This window comes from Lissotriton vulgaris, chromosome 8, assembly GCF_964263255.1.
Source record: "Lissotriton vulgaris chromosome 8, aLisVul1.2, whole genome shotgun sequence".
NCBI classification, from domain to species: Eukaryota; Metazoa; Chordata; class Amphibia; order Caudata; family Salamandridae; genus Lissotriton; species Lissotriton vulgaris.
In genome coordinates, this window is record NC_141696.1 from 829,923,544 (window position 1) to 829,948,597 (window position 25,054).

The window sequence follows — 25,054 nt, forward strand, 5'->3', positions numbered from 1 at the left end:
ACAAACTGAATGTAATTACATAATTATGCAACTAGTATTTTGAAACATAAACATTGTTGAGATTTATTCAAAATTGTTTGTGCAATTCTTTTCGACATCCCTGTCAGCCCTTTCTGTGTCTTCAGAATCTGCTATTAAGCAACAAATTGAGTTATTATACAAGTACTATACCACAGGAACCGTTGTTCTATGATATGATATATCTTGGGAAGCATACAAGAAAGTAGCCAATGTAGCGATCAAGGAGCTATCGCAAGTATATGAAAATGCAACTCTTACATCGCAAAAAATATCTATATTGCTACTTTATGCAAGTAATATCAAGGAAAATGTTTTTAGTACATGAAGTAAGTAATGACCTACCTTCAATAATGCTTTTTCTGTTGGATACTGTTGTATCTATCTGCAGAATACTCACATTTTGAATATCCCAGGCACCAGACTAGATCTGGAAACTTTTCGATAGCTCTCCCATGCCGGTAGGGAGCATCAACTGCATAATGGCTCCGCACCCGGCCCTGCATGCTGTCACTGGAGCCATAAACCTCTCCGATCAGCATGCTGACATCAGTTATCATCCATTATTTTAGCGCAACTTTGAGACAAATGGATGATACTAACATCAGAGATATAGGTGCAGGTTTTTTATAAACCAAGATTACAGATAATCAGGATCATTGGTAAATACAACCAAGCAAGGGGAGGCAGGTATGTCGCTGAGGAATCTGCAGGTAGTTACAGTATCTATCAGAAAAAGCTGAAGGTAAGAAAATAGTTCTTCTTATGGACACTTCTACCTGCAGATTTGTCAACTTTTGAACAGATTCCCCAAGCAGTCCCACACCTGGAGGTGGGTACATGAATGTCTATATCCAAAAATTCTGAAGACCAGAATAAATAAAGTGACTATCCCTCCTTACTTTGGATTTCAAGCAATACTGTTCCAAAAAAAGTTTGAAGGGACAACCAAGTCTCTTCCTTGCAAATATCTGGTACCATTATTCCTCTCGCCAGTGCTGAGTTAGATGATTTGGCTCTGGTAGAATGAGCATGCATACCTTCTGGAGACTCCTTGTGTACCATGGCACAGCAGATCTTTATAGAGAGGATAATCCGTCTTGAGAGTGTCCACTTGGGCACTGCCTTGCATTTCATTGTTCCAATGTATCCCATAAAGATATGATCATCCAGTCTGAAGTCATGTGTTCTTTCTACTTAGAAGCTAACAGTTGTTTTTCTCCTCTTTAGTTGCATATTGAATAGAATAGATCATGGGTAGTGTGATCGATTGAGCTTAATAGCAGGGAGTAACTACTTTTTGTAGGAAGGCAGTCCTGGTCCTCAACACCTGTTTGTCAGGACAGAAGATCAAGGGAGACTTCACACTCAAAACCTGAAGTTCACTTACCTGTCTAACCAACATGAGAGCAATTAAGAAGATAGTCTTGAATATAAATATTGACAAATGACAACTTTAGGGCATCTTTGAACAATGAGAGATTTACAGAATGATAGTTGATTAAGTCAATCTCCAGACATTTAGGTAGGGATTGGTGATTGAGGTTTGCATACCACACCTTGTGTGGCCTTGCAAATTTGGCTTTGAACCTAGGACCAGAGTTGTGAAGCTTCCCTGCAGAGAAAAAACAAACCATTCTCCCCCCTTGTTTGTTGCTGTACCACAGCACAGTCATGTTGGCCACCAAGATAAGGCCAGACTAACCACAAAGGGAAGGGAGGAAGGCCTTCAGGTCGATATATTGCCTGCATTTTCAAGAACTTTTTGTGCAGAATCTGTTTTTCTGCTGACCAGAAGCATCTGCAATCCATTTCCTTCAAATGAGCACCCCGCCATACGATGGAGGCATCTGTGTCTGCTATTGCCATCAGAGGAAGAGGGTGAAATGGCTTCCCTTGAGAAAGGTTAATGCTCACACTTTACCACTGCAGATCTGCTGTAGTGTCCCTTTCGATCTTGATGCTGGCTTATAGATATACATTGTGTTGCAAACATAGCCTTCAGAGGCACTACTGGATTGCCCTTATGTGACAACGTGCATGGGTGAGGAGGCTAGCAGACTGAGAAGATGTAAGACCATCAGGACTGGAATGATCGCTTCATCCTGAAGCATTATAACCGCAACCTGAATAAACTGAATACTCTGAGGAAGTGTCCAGTTCTTTCCCTGTGAACATAATGCACTGAGAGGCTGACAGGTGAGATTTGGGCTTGTTATTGAAAAGTCCAGGTTAAAAAGCAACTTAGTTGTTGCTTGCAAGCAGTGAAGCACCATCTATGGCGAACTGGCCTTAATGAGCCTCTCATCAAGGTAAGAGAATACCGGAATTCCTAACCCTCTGAGATGAGCCATGTGGGTTGTTGGTTGAGGGGGTATTAGCCTTTCTCAAGCAATAGTCACAATCTCTGTCAGGATATATGATGATACAACGCATGTTATTACAACGCATGCTTTTACATCGCATTTTTTACAACGCAAAAACTTTTACAACGCATGTATTTACAACGCATGTTTTTACAACGCAGGTACCTTTAAAACGCATACCATTACAACGTAAGTATTGGTAAATATATATTAATTTTATAATCGTAAATGAATTGAAAAAAATATAATTTAATGTAATTTAATTTAATTTAATTTCATTTAATTCAAATTTAATTTTAATTTATTTTTACCCTGTACCCCTGTACCCCAAAAACCCAAAACTGACCCTCAACCCCAAAAATACCCCTTTACCCAAAAACCCAAAACTGACCCTGAACCCCAAAAATACCCCTTTACCCAAAAACCCAAAACTGACCCTGAACCCCAAAAATACCCCTTTACCCAAAAACTAAAAACTGACCCTGAACTCCAAAAATACCCCTTTACCCAAAAACTAAAAACTGACCCTGAACCCCAAAAATACCCCTTTACCCAAAAACTAAAAACTGACCCTGAACCCCAAAGATACCCCTTTACCCAAAAACTGAAAACTGACCCTGAACCCCAAAAATAGACTTTACCCAACAACTAAAAACTGACCCTGAACCCCAAAAATACCCCTTTACCCAAAAACTAAAAACTGACCCTGCACCCTAAAAATACCCCTTTACCCAAAAACCCAAAACTGACCCTGAACCCTAAAAATACCCCTTTACCCCAAACATATAACATTTAAAATATAATTATATACTTACCAATACTTACGTTGTAATGGTATGCGTTGTAAAGGTACCTGCGTTGTAAAAACATGCGTTGTAAATACATGCGTTGTAAAAGTTTTTGCGTTGTAAAAGTTCCGTTGTAATGGTATGTCGTTGTAAAAGTTGCATTGTAAGTGATGTTTCCCTCTCTGTCAGGGTGAATCACAGATTTCACTAAATTAACCTGTGCCTAACCCTCTGGTAGTTTGGCATAAAAGCAGTCAGGCATAACATAGAGGCAATGTGTAAACTATCTATGTAGCATAGTAACAGTAACACAGTTGAAACACAACACATGAAAAATCCTACACCAATTTAGAAAAATAAAGCTAAATCTATATAAATAAAAATGTAACTGTTTGTCTGTTCAAAATCTCAAATCTCCGAAAGTTCTTCACCGATTGCTTTGAGATTTTGACACAAAGTTGCATTCGAATATGCGAGTGTTTTTATATACAGAACTTTGGATTCGAATACGCGTGTGTCGAATACGTGCTTCATTATAATCGAAAGCACAAACAGACATAAAAATGTCAATGTGCGTTTGATAAAAATCTTAAATCTACGAAAGTTCTTCAGCGATTGATTGGAAATTTTGACACAGCGTTGCATTCGAATACGCGAGTGTTTTTATTTACACAACGTTGGATTAGAATACGCACGTGTTGAATACGCGCGTGTTTTAATCGCAAGCACAAACAGACATAAAAATGTCAGTGTGCGTTTGATAAAAATCTTAAATCTATGAAAATTCTTCACCGATTGATTTGAAATGTTGACACGTTAAATTCGAATAAGCGCGTGTTTATATAGATACAGCGTTAGATTAGAATACGCGTGTGTCAAATACGCGTGTGTTTTTAATATAAAGGACGAACAGACCCTATCGATTGGGTTGCTGTGCAACAACTACAATAGACGCATAGAGACAATAGTCTCCATATATTAGGATGGACAGTTGGTGTCAGGATGGCAGACCAAGAAGTGGGTGGAGGGAGGGGGGAGGAGTTGGTTCACTTGGCAACATTAAGAAAGGACGCATAGAGACAATAGTCTACATATATTAGGATTGACAGTTGGTGTCAGGATGGCAGACCGGGAAGTGGGTGGAGGGAGGGGGGAGGAGTTGGTTCACTTTGCAACATTAGCGCGTGTTTATAGATACACACAACCTTGGGTTCGATTACGTGCGTGTCCAATACGCGCGTGTTTTTAATCGAAAGGCGAAACAGACCCTATCGATTTGGTAGCTGCGCAACAAATAAAAGGGATGCATTTAGACAAAAGTTTACATATATGAGGATGGACAGTTGGTGACAGGATGGAAGGCCTGGGAAGTGGGTGGAGCAAGGGGGGAGGAGTTGGTTCACTTCGCAACCCGAACAGACCCTATTGATTTGGTTGCTGTGCAACAAATACAAGGGCCGCATATAGACAATAGTCTACATATATTAGGATGGACAGTTGGTGTCAGGATGGCAGACCGGGAAGTGGGTGGAGGGAGGGGGAGGAGTTGGTTCACTTTACAACATTCAGAAAGGACGCATACAGACAATAGTCTAAATAGATTAGGATGGACAGTTGGTGTCAGGATGGAGTGGGGAAGCCTTGTGAAATTAAACATATTAGAAACGTGCGCTTACTCTTTTCTTTCTCTTCCATTTAACCAGACCGAGCCACAGCAATGCGTGGCCGGGTACAGCTAGTTTAATAAATAAAATAATAAATAAAATGAAACCAAAATGACAAAAACCCAATCAGTAGAACTGGAGATATGCAATTTTACAGGTTTAGGTAAAAATAACATATAAAAGCAGAAACTACCATCTGCGGTTATCTGCTCACCCCAGACTGGAATAAACCAAAAGTTCAGGTCGATCACGGTGGAGTATGGGCCAGCTACAGGGATCAGGGTAGTCCAGCTGAGAATTGAACCTTATGTCCTTGATGCGAGCAGTTGCAGCATGATGCATCATGCTGTGTGCTTTTGAGGAGGAGGTTCAAGGGCTGTGTTGCATGGACCTCCTTTGAGTTTCATCACGCTGCACCAGTTTTGAAGGAACCCATAGCTAGGCTGTTAGAACACCTTTAACACCACTTCCAAGGATCCAAGACTTGGGGGACTACTTGGAGGGTCAGGGTTCACTGCAGGCAGATTACAGATGCAGAGTCCAAGGGTGTTGAAGCTTGTCATGTCCATGTAACTCAGAACAGGGGGCCATGTAACAAGCATTTGGAGTCGCTCTGTTGGTCCTGGGTTCAAGGTGCAGATTCAGTCTTCCCTTGCTTAGGCAGCAGGGCAGTCCTTCTTGTAGCAGGGCAGTCCTTCAAGCAGCAAGGCAGCAGAGCAATCCTTCTTCTGAGTCTTCCACTGTTCAAGAAATGATCTCAAGAGGGGGGCTAAAGGTGAAACATATGTATTGATAATCAAGAAGAGCTAGCTGTTTTAGTAATGCTCATGTAGTGCGTGTCAGAAAAACATATTCTTTTTTATGTAGGCCCTCACCCACCAACCTAGTTGGTGGCATGCTTCATTATCGGGCCCCACCCAAGGCACCAAGTGTGCCTCGGGTGTGCTGCAACGTCTGTTTACAGAGGAGTGGATAGTGTCAAGTGAGTGTGCAGTGATGGTGTTGAGAGTGTATGTTAAAAACTGTCCTAAGGGTCCCATTATCCACAGGATGATTTATTCGGGGGACCTTGGTAGTATTAAAAGTAAGGCTAGTGGATGTGGTTGGAGAGACTTATGGGCCCCCACATCCGGTGTGGTAAACTAGCTTCAGCCAGGCCTCTTGTTAAATCTGACTTTCGTCCTTAAAGTGGAAGTTTCTGAATTGTGATTTGAGATCTGACCTTTTCTATTAGAGAGGGTTTAAAATTCTCATCTTTAGGGACCAAATTCAACATTCCTAAATATCCCTTATTAAATGTAATAAGATAACCCAATATTCTCCTGTGTGAGAGGTAGGACTTGTAGTAGTGAAAAATTTGTGTAAGCGTTTTTCACTACCCGGACATGGGAAAGTTATAAGTATATGTCCACATTTTAGATGTACTGTACTCTGCCCTGTGGGCTATTTAGGGCCTATCCTAGAGGTGACGTCTATGAATTAAAAAGGAAGGTTTAGGCCTGACAAAAGGTTTATTTTGCCAGGTCTAATTCGTACTTTAATCTGAGCACAGGCTGCAATGGCTGGCCTGAGACATGTTTAAAAGGCTACTTAAGTGGGTGGCACAATCAATGTAGCAATGCAGCAAGCCCACTAGTAGCATTTAAATGACAGGCCCTGGGTGTATATTCTACCACTTAACTTGGGACTTGTAAGTAAATTAAATGTGCCAATTGGGTTTCAGGGAAATGTCACCATGTTTAAGTTAGCAAGGGTAAACCGTACAGAGTCCTACGGCCCACAAAAATGAATTCAGCAAAACAGGAGGTATGAAGACAAAAGGCTTAGGGTAAAACTTCCCCAAGGATGACAGGTCAATCTGGGCACAACCACTGTCATCACGTTTGTGATAACTCGAGTTGCAGAAGTATGGCAAATGGAAGGACCGTGAACTGGTAATGTTCAGATCTAACGGCAAAGCTAGATGCTTCCTGTAAAGCTGTAGGATGTGGATCCTACAGATTGACAGTCACCATCCCGTCTTCCTCTTCCAGAGCAACCAGAACCAGAGCTAGAGACAGCATTTTGAACTTTTCCTTTTTCAGTAACCACTTTAAAATCCCAAGCCCTAAGTCTGAGCGGAGACTGCCACCTTTTTTGTATATCATGAAGTACAGGGAGTAGTCTGTAAACATACTATCTCTGCCCTTTGGGACACCCTTGTAAACAAATTCCAAGAGTGGGCATCGACCACTCAACTCACTCCTTGACTAAGCATGCTGAGTACCCTTGGTCTCCCCCCTAGTTTCCATCCTACTGATTAACTGCCCTACCAGTTCACCACCCACCCCCTCCAGGCTTGGAGATGTTAGTGACACATCATACTTCTTCCAGAATGAGTGCATTTCTTCTCCCCTCACCATTAACCCTTTTCGATTTTTATCACTCTCCCTTTTTTTACTGGTCTAGGAGGGATTTTTTCCTCCTCTCTATCTATTGGCATTTTTTATGTATGGCTGTGTTCACACCTGCATTTGTTTTTCCTGCATATAACGGTTGTCTTCCGTGTTGCTGATGTCATTATGCTTTCTTTTCTTTTTCTCCTTGTCCCCGCATTTGGTTGACTTACCCATATTATCTGCTCCATTTGTACAATGAAGCATTATCCTTATCTCCTGGTTTTTGTAATTTTTATTGTCTGTGAGCAGGATGCTGTGCTCTCTTATTTGCATGAGTACTGGAAGCACACTTATAAAAAATGCCAATTAAATAAAAATTACATTAAAAAAAATGAGGACTGGGGGAATCAAATCCACTGCACACTTTAGGAATAAAGTTTGGATATCTTGCTGATGGAAGGGTAGGACACACCCTCTTTCCACAATCTGCAAAACCCAAAGGTCTGAGGTAATGGTCCTCCACATTTGTAGAAAGGATGATTCTTATCCTCCAATCGTTAGAGTGTATTACAACACAGTGGAACTAGGGTGCTTTCCTGTGGTGGCTGTAGAAGAGGAGGAGGAAGAGAACACAGGAAGAGGTAGGCCACGCTATCTTCCTCTACCACTTTCCCTGTACTGTCTGTAGAGGGGATTTGCATGTTGTTGATGTTGTTGATGCTGCTGTTGCACCCTCAAAAGGAGAAGCCTTTAATAAAGCCTCAAAATGTCTTAAACGATCCATCCTCTCTAGGTTGGGACTGTAGACAAAAAGATCTAGTCTAATTCAACTGAGGCATCAGCTGGAGCAGGTTGAAAGGGCCCAGATGATGGGGCACTAGTACGCCTCCTAAGGAATTGGAAATTTGTCCCATGGGGCCAGCCGGTGCAGCAGATGGAAGCATGGTTCTATAAGGATACTAAAGATAGCACTCAGAAAGAAATGTATTTGCCCCAGGTATTTAAAGCTCTGGGTACAGTCGATGACCTTGGGGTAGAGGAGTTGGAACTACAGAAAGGATCGGAACCGGAGCTGGTGCTGGGTCAGATAGCGCTGCAGGTGCCATTTAGAAAAAGGAGGCAACACCAAAGGCATGGAGCCAATTTCATTGTGCTACTAGTCTGACATTGGTTATGGAGTCAAAGACCACAGTGACTTTCTGTTTGACAAATGATGTCGGGGTTCATGCCTTCTCATTTGTTGTGCTTTTTCCACAATGACTTTGAAGATGGGCATCTGGATCTCCGATATCCCTGACAATCTTCCCTTGCTCTAGCCATGAATATATTAGCTTTTAACTCTTTAAGAACTTTGGGAAGCATCTTCTGGGACAATTGGCATTTGTGAGCTTCATGGTCAGATCACAGCCACCAGAGACAGATTTGATGAGGGTCAGTGATGGACATCAAACCCTCCCAGTCTTATTAAGGCTCGACGGGGCTTGAAATCAGACTCCTTCATCTGCAACATCTGAAAAGAAAACTGCACTTAAGTTGGAAGATAAAAGAGAAATAGTTGAATTATGACAACTTCCCGATTGCGTCAATGGCACAGAAATGGGATCTGATGTCAGTTTGCAGACAGGTGCAATTTATGCCTCCAGTGACATCATGTGGTGCATGTGGTGCAGCGCTCAGTGCCGTAATGGAGTGGGTACACCCGAACGGTGTGGAAGAGTTACCGAAAAGTTTTCCGATCCAATCTGGAGATTGGGATATTCAAAAGGTAAAGAATTTGCAGGTAGAAGCATCCAACAGACATTCCTTTTAATACTGAGGAGAGAAGGAAATACATGCTACCTTTGAAGATTCCATTTCCTTAAAGTTAAAGGGGAGTGGCATGATATTTCTAGAAAGAGAGAGTTTGTAACCTTTGTGGCAATGAATTTAAACATAATCGTCATCTGTTTTTTCACAAAACAAATATGAAAAACTACGAGCAGGTCTTTCTGAAGAAACTCACGTCTCAAAAAGGCTCTATGTGTGGCCATTGTAAGAACATTTGAGCACTCTAATGAAATTTGTAGAAATCCATTGTTTCTTTAAAGGCTGTTTGCCTCCCATGAAGAGCAGGTAAATACAGAAGAACTTGTATGTATTTAACTGTCTATTGGTCTCTCTCAAAGTTACATTTTTATAGTAACTGATTTTGATTTAAGCAGCTTCTTACATATTTTGTAGTTTTTCATGGTGTGATAGTTGTAGTAATTTCAACCTATGTATTATTCTTTTTGTGTGATTTCATAACCCGAAAATAAAAAGAGTTTGATACTTTGCAAGGCAGAGTCCATCTTAAAACGTGATGTGTGGGTCATTGGCAAACATTTCTGACACCACCTACATGGAGACTAGGTAAACTATTGTATGTTTCAATAGCTTTTTTGATAGCTTTTCTAACATGTAACAAGCTTGTTATATTCATCATACCCGAGATCCGAGGAAAGAAAATCTACTTATTTTGATAGCATTATGGGTAGACTATTGTAAGATTAGAACTTCCTGAAATTATGCAAATTAGGCCAGTGTAATGCAAAATATCCTAGGTAACGTAATAGAAAGTTTCAATTCAATTGAGGGGCACGTTAGCTGTGAAATTTCTCATTCTATGGCAGGAGATGAGGTAAGGATTGTGGTAGTTCAAAGCTTACTTACCACCACAGAGGCCATATCCACCACCGGCTTAAAATAAAATCGCTTAAAAGTTGAATCTGAAGACTTATCTGCTGCATTCAGAATGTCTTCCAACCTGGCCCCTAGAGCAAAAGCCTTAGCTGCCATAACCCCTCTGGCAAGGAGGGCACCAACCTCCTTTGTATCCAGGCCCGTACTGGCCATAGCGGGCACCGGGCAATCCCCCGGTGCACCAGAAGGGTGGGGTCCGGTTTTGAGCCCCTGGGGGGTCGATTTTGTTACAGGGCCGTTTTTGCAGCATAGCTGCAAAATCGTCCCTGCAACAAAATCGTCCGAAAACCGGCCCAAGCAAAGTGCTCGGCAGCACCTCCAACACCCCCCCCCCCCCCCCCAGTGGGGAGGGGGGCGGCCGAGCACTTTTCCAGGGCTGGTTTGGGTTCCCAGTCCGGCCCGGTTTGTATCTATGCCTGCGCCCTGCAAAATCAAACAAGCCTACCTGACAATTGTTGGGGTGGAAACAGCCCTATGAGAAGTTGTCTCTCACCTGCTGGGCATAACTCTTTGGCCATGTCCTAAAACACTTTCAGGCACACAGAGGGGCATATTTACGAACTTGTCATGCAGTGCAGCACAGAAAGTCTGAGCTGCACTGCGTGACAGGGAAAGGGCAGGAATGTATCGACTTTAAGTTAATGCAGTGCATTCCGACCTTTTGCCCTGTGCTGGCACACTTTTGGCAGCCTAGTGCCAACGCAGGCACCATCGGACCATGGTGCAAAGGTGTCTACGTTGCATGCATGATTGTTTTTATGCAGGAGAGGGCGCCTCCCTCCACAAAACAATCCTGAGCGGCATATTCCTCTTTTATGTGTGTTGCATAATACCTGGGCAGGCATATCTTTTTGTTGCATTCCCAGGTTTTCCAATTCTGGTAAACCTGGGAATGCATCAAAAACCAAGGGCGTTGCATGGGAATACCCACGCAACACCCGTGGAATACATCCTTTGTAAAGAGTAAGGCAACGCCGTGATTTGCGCTGCATTCCTTTACGCCAGATTTATGGAGCCACTCAGGGCCACACAAAGCGGCCTTGCATGGCTTCATAAATCCTCCTTAAGGTTTGCATCACACATTTACCATGTTGTGTGGTGCAAATGCAACGCAAACCAGCTCATAAATAGGCCCCATCGTTTGGGAATCACTGAAAAGACTGGATATGACACAGAACTTGAACTACCTTGCATTCACCTAGATATGTGGAAACTCACCCTTGTGGGGATGAACACCCTACCTGATATTTCTAGTTCTATGACATCTGGAACTCTTCTGTACGATGTAAGAAGCAGCAGCATAAATATCTCCTTCCAGTAGAGGTATTGAGTGGCCCTCCAAGAGGTGAAAAAATTCACAACCATGTTCACATGCCAAAGGGAAGAATATCACGGTTAGGGCAGCAGGGAGAGAGGTATTCCCGTTAGCCGGAATGCATCCCACAGTGAGCGGTGTGTTAGTTCTGAAGAGCTGCAAGGCCATGATGCAGAGACCGCCGTCATTGTCAAGGCTGCCGTCAATGAGGGATATTAGGACCTGGGCTGTCGATGTGCCGCGCCGTCAGAGTGATGCGTTGGTTCAGAGGACTGCGGAGGCGATTAAAGTTTTTAACGACAAGTCCAATATTTTCTTTCTTTATTATTAACCTTACGATTACTTAAAATCTTTCCAGTAGAACACATTGAATAAATAAAATGCACCATGCCTGCATGTGTGCGATTTTTAACTGTATGTCACTAAAATAGACTGCGTTACGAGTTAAAATTATGAAGGTACTCAAGTTTACCCCAATGTTTGCTTAGTCCTATAAAAATCCCTGTTTATATAGATTCCGTCAGTTATTGTTACCAGTTCTAAATGAGCCCCCTTCGTGGACCTGCTCTCTCTTGTAGTCTAATTGGCCATGCTTTGGTCTCCTAAGTTGGATGACTTCTGTCAGGGTGGGGTGCAAGCTGATTTAATTAACGGAAAGTTGAAGCCCTGGGGTCTAAAACCTTTTGCTGGGGATCAAGTGCTTTTCATATTTGATGAATGAACTTGCTGACTTTAGCAAGTAAGCAGGTAGTTATTTCTGAAAAGCACCAGTCCGAGCCATCCCTGCATGTTCTCAGGCCCTTATCCTTTAGGGCTTGGTGCAACAGACGATGACAGTCCGCTGCTAATTTTGGGCAGCAGCATAAAAGATGTAGCCAGGTATTCCTGAGGTAGTTGCATAGCCGGCAAGAGACAATGTTGTCTTTTCGCGCCCATTTGGGGTTGAAGTCCAGAATCCTGAGGGCAGCGAGGTGAAAAAACAGTATTTTCTTTCTTGCTTGAGCTAAGAGAGAGTTGGCACGTAAGGTTGAGCTTTCCCAGAAATGTATGACTTGTCTAGTGACAATGTGAAAGAATTATACTGGAGTGAGGATCGATCCAGTTCGAAGGACAGAGTCTGAAATTGGTGCTCACATCTTTAGGCCAAGCAGAACAGGGGATTTTATGGCGGGGCATGCTCCCATTGCTTTTTTCAAGAATGCTATGACTTGGTCCAGCTCGGTGTGCCACAAGGAACCTTCCGTCCTAAAGATCAAGTTTAAAGAGAGTTGAAGATTCTTTTCTGGCGCTTTCAATGCTCTTGTGTAATATTTTATTAGGTCCCCTGGAAGATCCAAGTCCGGTCATTTCAGGCCTATTTCCAGCCTTAACCTGGTGTTTCTAGCATGTCTGGCACCTGCAGGACAGTTTTATACGGTTTTGCCTGAGCTGTGTTGATAACTTTCGTTAGGGCGCCTGGAAAGGTTAAGTAAACATAAGTAATTGCAGGCATTAGTTTGGCCCTGAGTACGGTCAACATGGGCTCTATTGATGGACTTGCTATATGATAGCTTAGTCATCTAAGAGCCGGAATTATTTTATTAATTCTCTGCCTTAGCTCCCTTATATGTTTGGATGCTGTCGCCCGCTCTGTTAACTACACCTCCAAGTAATTATAGGCAGTAGTTGTTCTAATTCCATTCTCGCCAAGAGAACATGTTGCTTGCTTTTTATGGGGGTATTTACCAAAGATGATTATCTTTGTCTTATTTTTGTTGATTTGCAGGCTATTTTCCTGATTGTATACTGTCAGACCTTTTAATGCTCTTTAGAACCCCACCCTAGTGTGGTCCATGATCACTGTGTCATTTGCATATTGGAGGGTGCCCAAGGTCATCTGACCCAAACTTGGTGGTACTTTCAGGGTGGGCTCCAGGTCTGTTGTATACAAGTTGAATAATAGAGGAACCAGACACAACTCTACTTTAGCCCGGTGTTAGTGTCGATTCTTGAGGTTACTGTTGTTAGGCTTAGTTTTAACCAAACCCATGTCCCCTCATAGAGGGCTTTTATAGCTTTTAAAAGGGAGGTCTGGATCCCCCGGGCTTCAAGCTTTGTCCATAGTAGTCAGTGATTAACTTTGTCAAAGGCCAGAGAGTAGTCTATAAAGCAGCAAAACAGGGGCGTGTTCTTGCTCCTTGTCGCTTGCTTCAAGAGGCAGGATAGCTCTAAGATGTTGTTCATAGTGGAGCTGTTTGTCCAATAAGCAGTTTGGTAGGGCGAGAAGATGCCGTTCATATTGTATTGTATTGTATTGTAATAGCATTTATTTGCGCTTACTACCCCATACAAGGTGTCAAAGCGCTTTTTCGGCAAGTAGCATGCTACTCCAGGACCCATAGAGGAGTAGTGTTGGTAACTAGTCATAATATCGATTCAAAAATATCGAATGGACAAAATATCGTGTAAAAAATATCGAGTATAGGTAAATATCGACGAAAAGAATATCGAGGAAAAAAATATCGAAAAATATAAAGGAAAAAAATATTGTGAACAAAAATATTGTGTCAATAATATCGAGTAGCAAAAATATCGTTTTTTAGTAATAGTAAAAAATATCGAAAATGTAGAGAAAAAATGTAAAAGATCATTATGGATGAAAAATATATTTTTGTAAAAATATAGAAATTTATGGTAATGTTTAGGAGCGGGATGTTGGGTTATTAGGGGATAAGGGTGGGGAGTAATTTAAAAAAATGATATAAAAATATGTAATATAATGTAAATAATTAAATATTTAGAGAAGAATAAAACAATAAATATATAAATAAATAATATAAATATTGTAATTTATGTTAATGTTTAGGGGCAGGATGTTGGGTTAATAGGGGATAAGGGTGGGGAGTAAATTAAAAAAAAAGTTTAACAAAATTAAATTTTCAGATAATATTTAGATAATGTAACACAAAAAATAATAGAAAAAAAAATGATTTTGTCAAAATTTTTTTTTAATTTTTTTAAAAAAAATTTCCCCCCAAATTATAAAAAATTAAAAAAGAATTATTTATTTTAAATATTTATATAAATCTAGTCATTTATGTTCATGTTTAGGAGTGGGATGTTGGGTTAATAGGGGATAAGGGTGGGGAGTAAATTAGAAAATGAACAACATTTTTAAAATTTTCTAAAATATTTAGAAATTTCCACAATGAAAATAAATAAATAAAATTATATTTAGAAATTTAAAATTTTGAAATTAAAATTTCAAAGAATTTACCTAAATGTAAAAAAAAAATTCAATAAAGTTTTTTTTAGAAATATTATAGAAATATTGAAATATTTGGTTATGTTTAGGAGCGGGATGTTGGGTTAATAGGGGATAAGGCTGGTGAGAAAAAAAGTATTCTAAATTATAAAATATTTTGATAATATTTAGATATTCCCACAATAAATAAATACATTTTTTCTTATTTGGAAAATGTACATATACATTTAAAAAATTTAAAACATTCACAAAAATTAATAAAAACAAACATAAAACGTTGTGTATAATTATTTCTACTAATAAATAAATTATTAAAAATATAATCTATAACACAAAAAAATGATATACTTATTTATAAATAATAAGTACATGATCTCATAAAAATAATATATAAAATGATTAAATATGTGTAATTATTAGGGTCAGTGTCCAGCACCTTCCATGATATTTGCATGTCTGGAGTTGGAATATTAAATTATAATTGGTCAGTGTCCAGCACCTTCCCTGATATTTGCCTGACTGGAGTTGGAATAGTAAATTATAATTGGTCAGTGTTCAGCACCTTCCCTGATATATGCTTGATTGGAGTTGGAATAGAAAATTATAATTGGTCAGTGTCCAGCACTTTCCCTGATATTTGCTTGACTGGAGTTGGAATAGTAAACTATATTTGTTCAGTGTCCAGCCCCTTCCCTGATATTTGCTTGACTGGAGTTGGAATAGAAAATTATAATTGGTCAGTGTCTAGCACTTTCCCTGATATTTGCTTGACTGGAGTTGGAATAGTAAATTATAATTGGTCAGTGTCCAGCACCTTCCCTGATATTACCTTGACTGGAGTTGGAATAGTAAATTATAATTGGTCAGTGTCCAGCACCTTCCCTGATATTAGCCTGACTGGAGTTGGAATAGTAAATTATAATTGGTCAGTGTCCAGCACTTTCCCTGATATTTGCTTGACTGGAGTTGGAATAGTAAATTATAATTGGTCAGTGTCCAGCACCTTCCCTGATATTTGCCTGACTGGAGTTGGAATAGTAAATTATAATTGGTCAGTGTCCAGCACCTTCCCTGATATTTGCCTGACTGGAGTTGGAATAGTAAATTACAATTGGTCAGTGTCCAGCACCTTCCCTGATATTTGCCTGACTGGAGTTGGAATAGTAAATTATAATTGGTAAGTGTACAGCACCCTTCCAGAAATGTTTACAAACTGTGTTATAATGTTTGAAAAATAAGTACACATGGATGTTTTTTAAATGTTTTTTGTCAATTAGTATTTATAAGATGTACAGTACAATAATAGAAAAAATAACATTTCATATAAGTATATTGAAAACTAGGATGTATAGAATTACATTTATTTTTATTTATAAATGTAGTACATTTTCACAAAAATGATTATATAGTATTTATACAAAAAATATTAAAACTGTCCATAATTATATTTGGGTAACAAGTAGTAATATTTATTAAAAATTATATTCACAGTTTTTTACTGTTACTTATATTTATATTTAATAATGTTAATATATTATATATTAATATGACTAAATATACATGTTTGATATAAAAATTATTATAAACTAACAAGAAAGTAAATATATGTAGTAAAGATATAATATGAAACACACTGTAAAATACTTTGAAAGATATTAAATACAATGTTCTTAATAAAGAATACATATACATTAATTATTGTTATATGTATACAATTGTTTTACCAACAAACATTATTCATAATAATATATCACATTGTAAAATAATGAATTAGTTGGATATCTTGCTTCTGATTACATTTTCATGTTTTACATACATAATTAGAAATATTAATTTTAATAATTAATATTTTCTATTAATTATTAAAATTAATTTACAATTGTTAACTAATAATAACATTTTTTTCACATTTATAACAAAAACATTCAGCCAATACTAACTTAATCTTATAGTTGTAATAGTTATTATTTAATATTTACATTTTTAAAATATATTAATAATACACATAAATATTATTATTTATTTATTTATATTATTAATTTACTCATGCAATTATTATCTATATTCACTTAAATAAAGGATTTTTTTAATAATAAATATATATTAACATTAAATAATTAATATATATTTATTATAATCTTTACTATATTTATTTATTATTATTAAATAATATTGTAATAATATTATTTCATATTTATAAAGAAAGGATATTTAACCTAATTAAATTGTAATTTGTCTTACAAAATTGTATTATAAATTATAAGTATGGCTATGTATTTTATTTCTTATTAGAACATTGTATTTTGTATGTTAACATTTCTAATATGGTTTAAGGGGACTACTTTTTGCTTCATTCAGGACTGGAGAAGCTCGCGGTTGGGAGCTGCGTCGCGTAGAGAAAGGTAAGGTTATTTTTAACTAATATTTCTTAGAGAGTAGTAGTGTTTGAGGGTATATTCGAAGTGTGTAGTGTTATTGTGTGTATGTAGTCGTGGTTTTGGTATGTTTTTGGAGAAAAATCGTTGTTATGGAGGCGTCGTGTATGTTTCAGACTTAGGGCTTCATTAGGATGGCGGGCGGAAAAAGTCCGCCCGCCACCCTAACGGAGATCGGGACCGCCCGCCTAAAGGGCGGGGGTCCCGACATTGGCATTACGATGCGCCCGCCACAGTGGCGGGTGCATTCCTCAAATTAACATTGTGGCGGGTGGTGCTCACTGCACCGCCCGCCACAATGTTAAAAACAAATGCACGCATTTGCATAATCGAAGCGGCAGGCACCGCGCGGTGCCTGTCGCTGCGATTATGCAAATGCAGGGGGGCACCACAGGTACCCCCGTGTGCCACCCCCCTTTGGCCGTCACTCTGGGGGCCCACAGGGGCCCCCCAGAGTGAACACCGCATGCCTTTCCATGGCGGCATTGCCGCCACGGAAAGGCATTGAAAAATGCCTATTCTAATATGGCTGGCGGTGTCTGATAGACACCGCCAACATGTTATCCCTTTTCTGCCCCGGCCGCAAGGCGCCTGGGGCGGAAAACAGGCGGGCGGTGTTTCCCACTGCTGCGGTCCCCTCTGCCATCGTAATATGGCGGGGAGGAATGCAGGGAAGGATGTCGGGCGGATTGCCTCCGCCAAGGTGGAGGTGGCCACCGCTACCCTGGCGGAGGCAATCCACCCGACATCCTAATGGAACCCCTAGTGTTATTTTATGCTTAGTATATGTGTTATTACATGTTTTACATTAATTTTAAGGTGTATATTGAAATCTCTGGAGGGTTCTGTGGGTGGGTTTCGTTATGTATGCTTTTTTACAGGTTCCGGTACTTCGCAGTATAATTCCATGGAAGGATGCAGTTTTTTTTGGGGAGAAAACTAGTGTATTACTCAGAAATGTAATATTGTCACCTTTCTCTCCTTTTTTCGTGATTTCCTGGAGCGATTTTTAATATTTTTTACTATTTTTTGAGTTTTTATGGTTGTTTGTTTTGAATGCATTAGGAGAACATAGCATTGCTAACATCTTACGAGTATATCTTCCATGATGATCAATTGATGTAACAATTAATGAATAGTAGAAACTGGGGCTCTTGTCCCTTTCTCAGCCCCTCGATTGTTACAACTTGGATGTCTGGTGTTTCTACTTTTATGACTGTGGTTTTGATTTTACAAGCATGATTTAGGAATATGGAAAGACCAGCAGACGGACAACCAAAGATGTTATTTTTTGTAGCTGGTTTGTGATGTTCATAAAACCCGCTTATTGGGGTATTTGACTTGGCCCAGGTCTCCTGGAAGCACAAAATGTCCCGCTTTGGGAGATAATCTTGTGTAGCCTTATCCTTGAGGCAGGTGATTAGTCCAGCGATGTTCCATAAAATTAGGATTAGTTTACCTTGTTCTTCAATACTTGGGGTACGTCCTCTTTTGGCATTCTCATTTCTTTGGTAAGGGATGCTGTTGCAGAGGCTAAATCTTATAGGCCTGTTCCTGATGAAGCGGCTGCACTCTCCTCTGCGTATCCCTGTGCGTGATATGGATCTTTATCATGTTTCTTGGTCGACATGCTTTCTCTCTCTCACCTAAGTCCAATTCACACAGCAGCAATAATGCAGCGATTCTGTTCAGAGATGCACTGCTCCGCTGAGGAGATGCATCAATTGTGCTCGGGGATGCATTGCTCAGCGGAGAAGATGCATCAGTTCTGCCTGCAAGCACATTAGGCCCACGTTCAAGGGTACAGGACTGGGGTGACACCACCTGGCAGGGTACACTCACAGGTGGAGTCCAGGGGCAGGTGCAAAGTTGCTGAAAGCCTGTTATGTTCCTGAGGCTTCGGATCATGAGGCCAGCCAACTAGCCCTTGGAGTCACTCTGAGTTCAAGAGATGCAGGCCCATTCCTCCTCGCCCAGGCAAGAGGGCAACAGACAACAGATTAGCACAGCAGGGCAGCAATTCCTTCGGAGCAGCAGACCAGAAGAGTTGCAGTCCTTATAGCAGTACAGCGCAGTCCTACTTCCTGACAGGGTATGCACAGGTCCAAGAGTGTACTGAAGTGGTGGAATCTTGGGTGTTTCTTTTATACACAGTTGTGCCTTTGAAGTTGGGAGAAGCTTCTAGAGGCATGCCTTTGAAGTGCACAGATGCCCTGTCTTCCCCACCCTGGCTCCAGACTAACTACAAGTGTATGCAGCCCTCGGTGGGGTGACAGGACACATCCTCTTCAGGTATAAGTGAGGCTGGGCCCTGCTCCTCCCTCCCATCCTGCCATCGAAGGGCCATTTAGTCACACCTAAGCTCCGATTGTGTGTGGCTGTCTAGGAGGAATACACAAAGTCCAACTGCCAACAACACCCAGTCATGTGACCAGAGACAGGTTGCAGGCACCAAATGACTAAGATAAGAAAAGGCCAATTTGCTAGAAGTAGAAAAGACGTGATGAGCATGCACTCCTTCTTTTGATAAGACGCCATACTGGAATAACTTAATTTGAAAAATGCGTGCGAGCAGTATTGTGGATCATCCCAAACCACAACTATTACTACAGTATTAAAAAACCGAGCTCTATCCTATTGTTCTATTACTGTTGCACTGCGGTGGATGGGAACGACTCCCTCCAATTTATTATATTCATCCAGGTATTCTGCGGTACTCCTTTCAACCAACGTAATTTTCACCTTCCTTATTGCAGTCTTATTCTTAATATTCTTCACCACAATGGAGACAGTGGGATACAAGCTGTAATCTTTATTAGAAGTTTCTCATTTATGATTTATGCCATTCTAGGCTTCGTAGAACAGTAAGTACAAATTGATCTCCATGAGAAGTGAGCACAACATGTATTGTCCCGATGCATTTCGCCCCATAGGCTCTTTGTCAGGGGATTCTGAAAAGTATAGAATGAACAGTATGACTTAATTAATCCAGTGTGATTCATGTATAATATCCCAAAAAATCAGAAAATTGTGAAAGAGTAATTTTCAAAAACACACTTCCTACTTAATGCCCCCTACCCTCGCCCTCACATTAGAGAAAATCATGATGGTAAATACAACACCCTACTGTCGTCCCATCCTACCGAAATCTGTGTTAACTCAAATTTTTCAAATATTTCAGGTGTAGCCTTTTGATAATATCATGTGAATGCAGTGGGGGAAGCAGTCACGTGGAGGTAGTTAACGAGCATGCTTGGCGGTTATTTAAGAGGACGCAAGTGTGAACTCATGGATTAGCAATCAAGAAGAACGAGGAAGCAGTGTTTACATGAAGAGTAGCAAAAGTAGGTGAGATTTTTGGAGGTGGCCATATGTAAGTAGTAAGGAACAGGGTGAGGAAGGGAATGAGGTTTCATGTACATGGTAATAGCGAGGGATAGAGGGAAAGGAAGAGAGTTATATGTAGGCAACAGCGAGAAAGAGTGGGAGGGACCCGAAGGAAGGAGAGTGTTAATGGAGGGTTAAGGGAGAGGGATAGCAAGGAGAGGAATGGGAAAACCATGAGAGGGGAGATGAGTGTCTGTAGGAAGGGGCTAGCGTGAGATTTCTGGTATTATTGGAAAGACTTGAGTTAACACAGGATCAGGTAGGATGGGAGGACAGTAGGGTGTTGTATTTACCATCATGATTTTCTCTAATGGGAGGGCAAGGAAAGGGGGCATTATGTAGGAAGTTTCTTTTGAAAATTACTGTTTCATATTTTGTTTTGATTATACATAAATCACACTGGATTAGTTAAGTCATACTGTTCATTTTATATGTTTTAGAATCCCCTGATAAAGAGCCTCTGGGGCTCGAAATGCATTGGGACAATACATGTTGTGCTCACCTCACATGTGGAACAATTTGTACATAGTGTTGTACGAAGCCTAGAATGGCATACTGCATGTATTAGAAACGTCTAATAAAGATTACAGATTGTATCCCACTGTCTCCGTTGTGGTGAACAATATTAAGAATAATACTGCAATAATGAAGATGAAAATTACATTGGTTAAAAGGAGTACCGCGGAATACCTGGATGAATATGATACATTGGGGGGAGTTGATCTCGTCTACACGCAGTGCAACAGTAGAAGAGCACAAGGATAGAGCTTGTTTTTTTAATACTGTAATTTTCTAAAAGTGACATTTTGAGAATTGCAATTTAAAATCTGACTTCACCATTAGTTAGGAATTTAAATTGTCATTTCAGAGACACCAAACTTGAAGGGGTCATCGCTTCCCATTTGGTAGTTTCACATATAAAATAAATAAGCCAACTCAAAAATTACCCTATGGGAGCGATAGACCTTGCAATAGTGAAAAAATAATGTAAAGAGTTTTGTACTACCAGGAGGACAAGTAAAATATAACAGCACATGTCCTGCTTTTTAAATAAATTGCACTCTGCCTTCTGGGCTGTCCAGGGACTACTCTCAGAGTAACTTATATGTATTAAAAATGAAGGTTTGGGCCTGGCAAAAGGTTAATTTTGCCAGGTTAAAATGGCAGTTTAAACTGCACACACAGGTTCTGCAATGGCAGGAGGCATCAAAGAGCTATACTTAAGTGGGTGGCACAACCAGTGCTGAAGGCCCGCTAGCAGCATTTAATTTACAGGCCCTGGACACTTATAGTATCACTTTACTAGGGTCTCATAAGTAAATTAAATATGCCAATTGGCTATGAGCCTTGTTTAAAGGAGTGAGCATACACACTTTAACACTGAGTAGCAGTGATAAAGTGCTCAGAGTCCTAAAGCCAACCAAAAATTATGTCTGAAAAATTGAGGAGTAAGGTAAAAAATTGGGGAGAAGACCACCCTAAGGCTGACAGGTCTAGTAAATTGTTGAAGGGAGCTAGAGGTACTTAACTGATGGCTAATGAAGTATTAAAGATAGAGGAGGCAGAGAGAGAGAGACAAAGGACTGTTGTTGCCAGTTGGGACTGATAATTGACTGAATGGTAGTTCTTCCTTTTCCCTCGTGTTCATGGGAAAGTTAGTTCTGATGTTAATGTTCGGTAAAATCTGCTGGAGAGTTGAATAAAAGAAAGATAAACATAATCCTCGCCTCCTGACCTGCTAAAGAATTAAAATGTCACCCAGGCTAAAGTAGAACCTTTACAAGGGAAATCCTTCCCCATAAAAAATGAAGCGAACCAATTTAGCACTACTTTTGTAGTTTGAAAAAAAAATAGAACACAGTCATTTTGGATCTTGCTTTGGTTCATATCACACTTTGAAAACTGGAGAGCAACATATTTTTTCATCATATCCTTTTATATAAGTGCTTACGATATGTTCTTAAAAGCTCAATGATTTTAAAACGAATACACAGAATGTGATTTTAATACTTACCTATTTCAACTGCTTCAGAACTAATTGAATCACCCTCTAGTATATTTGGGATCACACTCTCTTCAGGATCTGTGGAAGAAAAATTAGCACACTTATAAGAAATGTAATATCTCTTATTCTGGCCTTGTAGCAAATAAAACTGACGGGAGGCAAATGTAAATCTAGAAGGGTTGGATCCTTAAAATAATTTCATGACATCCACATGAGATACATTTGCATTTACAGGCTGGATCACAAAACATTTTATGGTCAGCAAGTACTGTAACTCTTGGGTGAAAGATGGCAAAGTACAGGATATACACACTCATACCACTTTATCACAAAACGTGAGCTTCTGTGGTAGTATGGTCTAATTCAGGCCTCTGGCATACAGAAGATCAGAAGATTCAAATACTTCTTGTTGAATTACAGATCAGAAAGCTAACCTGATATGTAAATTAGACACGTTTACTGTCTTCAAAAGAAAACAAGTATTGGCAAAGTCAAAAGGTTCCCCATTTTTTTAACCAACCTTTTGCCAAGGCCAATAGCTCTGGCAGGTAACTGAAAAAGCAAGTCAGGCATATTAGCTTGCTAATGCTTGCTACTAAAGATCCCTCCAATCAGACAATGGTACTTGCTGTAGGAGGCTGCTGTACCTTAGGTAGTTACTAGCTGACTGTGAAGTCAGATATAAATCCTTTCGATAGATGCCTCGCTGAAAGCCTCAATGGAATCCAACACAAATCCTTTACAGCCTGTGTTACCTTCGGGTGTTACTAGAGGACCCTGGAGTCAGAAAGACGTTTTCTGTAGTACACCATAGTACCTTATGTGCCCCTGGAGTCAGAAACAATTGTTTCTGTAGTACCTTAGACTAGGTCATAGGTTCATGTTGTAATCGGTTGCAGAATTCTTAGTTGCTATTAGAGGCCCCCTGAGCTACACTCAAATACATTCAGGAACAAGGTCATTACAGATTAATTTCTGTAGTGGAGCTGAGTGCCATAGGTCTTTACAAGAGGTGTATGGAGTCAGATACTAAACAATTATGAGGCAAGCTGCAGTGCGCTAGCTCGTTATTATTGGTCGGTGGTGTTACAAATGTTTTTTTTCTGAAGCAGTGTGTAGTAGCCTAGGCTGTTTTTTATGTACCTGAGTCAGCCATATATCCTGCCGCTAGCCAGGCGGCAGCACCTTATATAAATCCTCAAGGTCCCATAGGTACCCCCCACTGTCCCTTTAATCTCAGGATTCCAGAGAATTATGAAAATAGCGGATGTGCTTGAATTTCTTTTATTGAAAGTTTAAGGAAAAAAATAACATAAAATTTACCAGGCGTTTATTTTCAGCAGGCCAGTTGAAAGGGAGGGCGTGGCTCAAACATACATGTTCATATTCACTTGTACAAGAGCATCAATTTTTGATTGATTGCTATCTACTACTAGATATGTCTGTGTTGGGTTGTTTTAATAATAGTCATTGTCATGGCATTATACGCATTCGTGCATTTTCTAGAATACGTCACCCTAACATTTTAGGTTATGGAATTAAGTGGAAAATGGAAAGACTGTATAAAATAAGTTGCAGGAAAGTAAGGGAAAAATAATGACGTGCTGCAGTTGTCTGATAAAACTAAAATGTCAAATACTTCCTATGGTAAGAGGTTTACTAGGTGTCAGATGCAAATTGTTTTCTATAGCCAGCTGCAATACCTCAGGTTGTTACTAGAGGTCACTGGAGTCAGATATATGACCTTGCTGTAATCGGGATGTAATGTCTTAGGCTATAAAGGAAGTTTGTTGGGGCCAGAAACAACTCTTTTTTTGAAGAATGCTGCCAGGAATGAGGCACACATTCTTTCCTGAAGCAGGATACGGTATCTTAGGATGTCAGACATGTCCTACTTTTAATTGGACTGCAGTACTTTTAGCAAGTACTCGAGACCCACCACTTCTCCTATAATCTCAGGAAGCTGGAGAATTATGTATAGAGCAAATGCCTTGGACGGTCTTGATAGAGCGCTCAGCGCTCTTAATAAAATTGTAGGGGTGCATTATACTCATGAATAATGTCCACTGGTATATATTCGTTGTTTTGTTGAAATTTATGTTAATAGAATGAAGCCTCTATCGTTATATCAGAACAGTAGAAAAAGAATCTGCAATGCTGTATACGAGAACGTTTAGGATTTGGCACATGCTTAAAGAAATAATGTAGTTATGCATGCATATTACGAATATTACGCATATATAAAATGTATCAATTTTTGTGTAAGCGATTCATATAAGAAACTTGTGTAATGTGTGTGTATTAATGGATGTTCTTAGGTTAGCCAATCTTATTGGCCTAACTTTAAATTCTCTGAGTTTTGTTGCTCCTTGTCTGCTCTCAAGTTATAAGTTTAAGTAGTATGTATGCATTTAACTTTATTAATAAATGTATTAGCTTCTTTGCACAGTTAGTTAAATCCATTCCAATGGAAATGCCTCCAAAACATCTTTACATCCTTGATGGCAGGGCCAAACTGGCCATCACATTTAAAAAACATTGTTCAGACAAGGCAAGCTTACACAGTGGCCTTAACTGCGAGTAAAAACGTTCAAAACAGAGATAGAATAAACATTGTGACTTAGTGTAGTGATAAAACACTAAGGGGTACTATAAAATAGTCAGTAATGAGTGTTTGAGGAGTTGCGACCAGATTGGGAGAGGTGATACGAGAAAAAAGGGCTTCCAAGATTC

The 25,054-nt window shown here is 39.8% G+C and overlaps 1 protein-coding gene across 3 annotated transcripts in view; it reads right to left on the minus strand.

Annotated features, from left to right (window-relative positions):
• The window catches only part of LOC147698064 (interleukin-18 receptor 1-like), a 477,649-nt gene that overhangs the window by 180,752 nt on the left and 271,843 nt on the right, over nt 1–25,054 (minus strand). For 2 of the 3 annotated variants that reach the window (XM_086934735.1, XM_086934733.1), the window contains exon 5: nt 22,331–22,399. The exons of the other annotated variant lie outside the window; for it this stretch is intronic. In XM_086934735.1, coding sequence (XP_086790861.1) covers nt 22,331–22,399 — 69 coding nt within the window. The remainder of the gene's footprint in view (nt 1–22,330; nt 22,400–25,054) is intronic. 3 annotated transcript variants of the gene reach the window in all.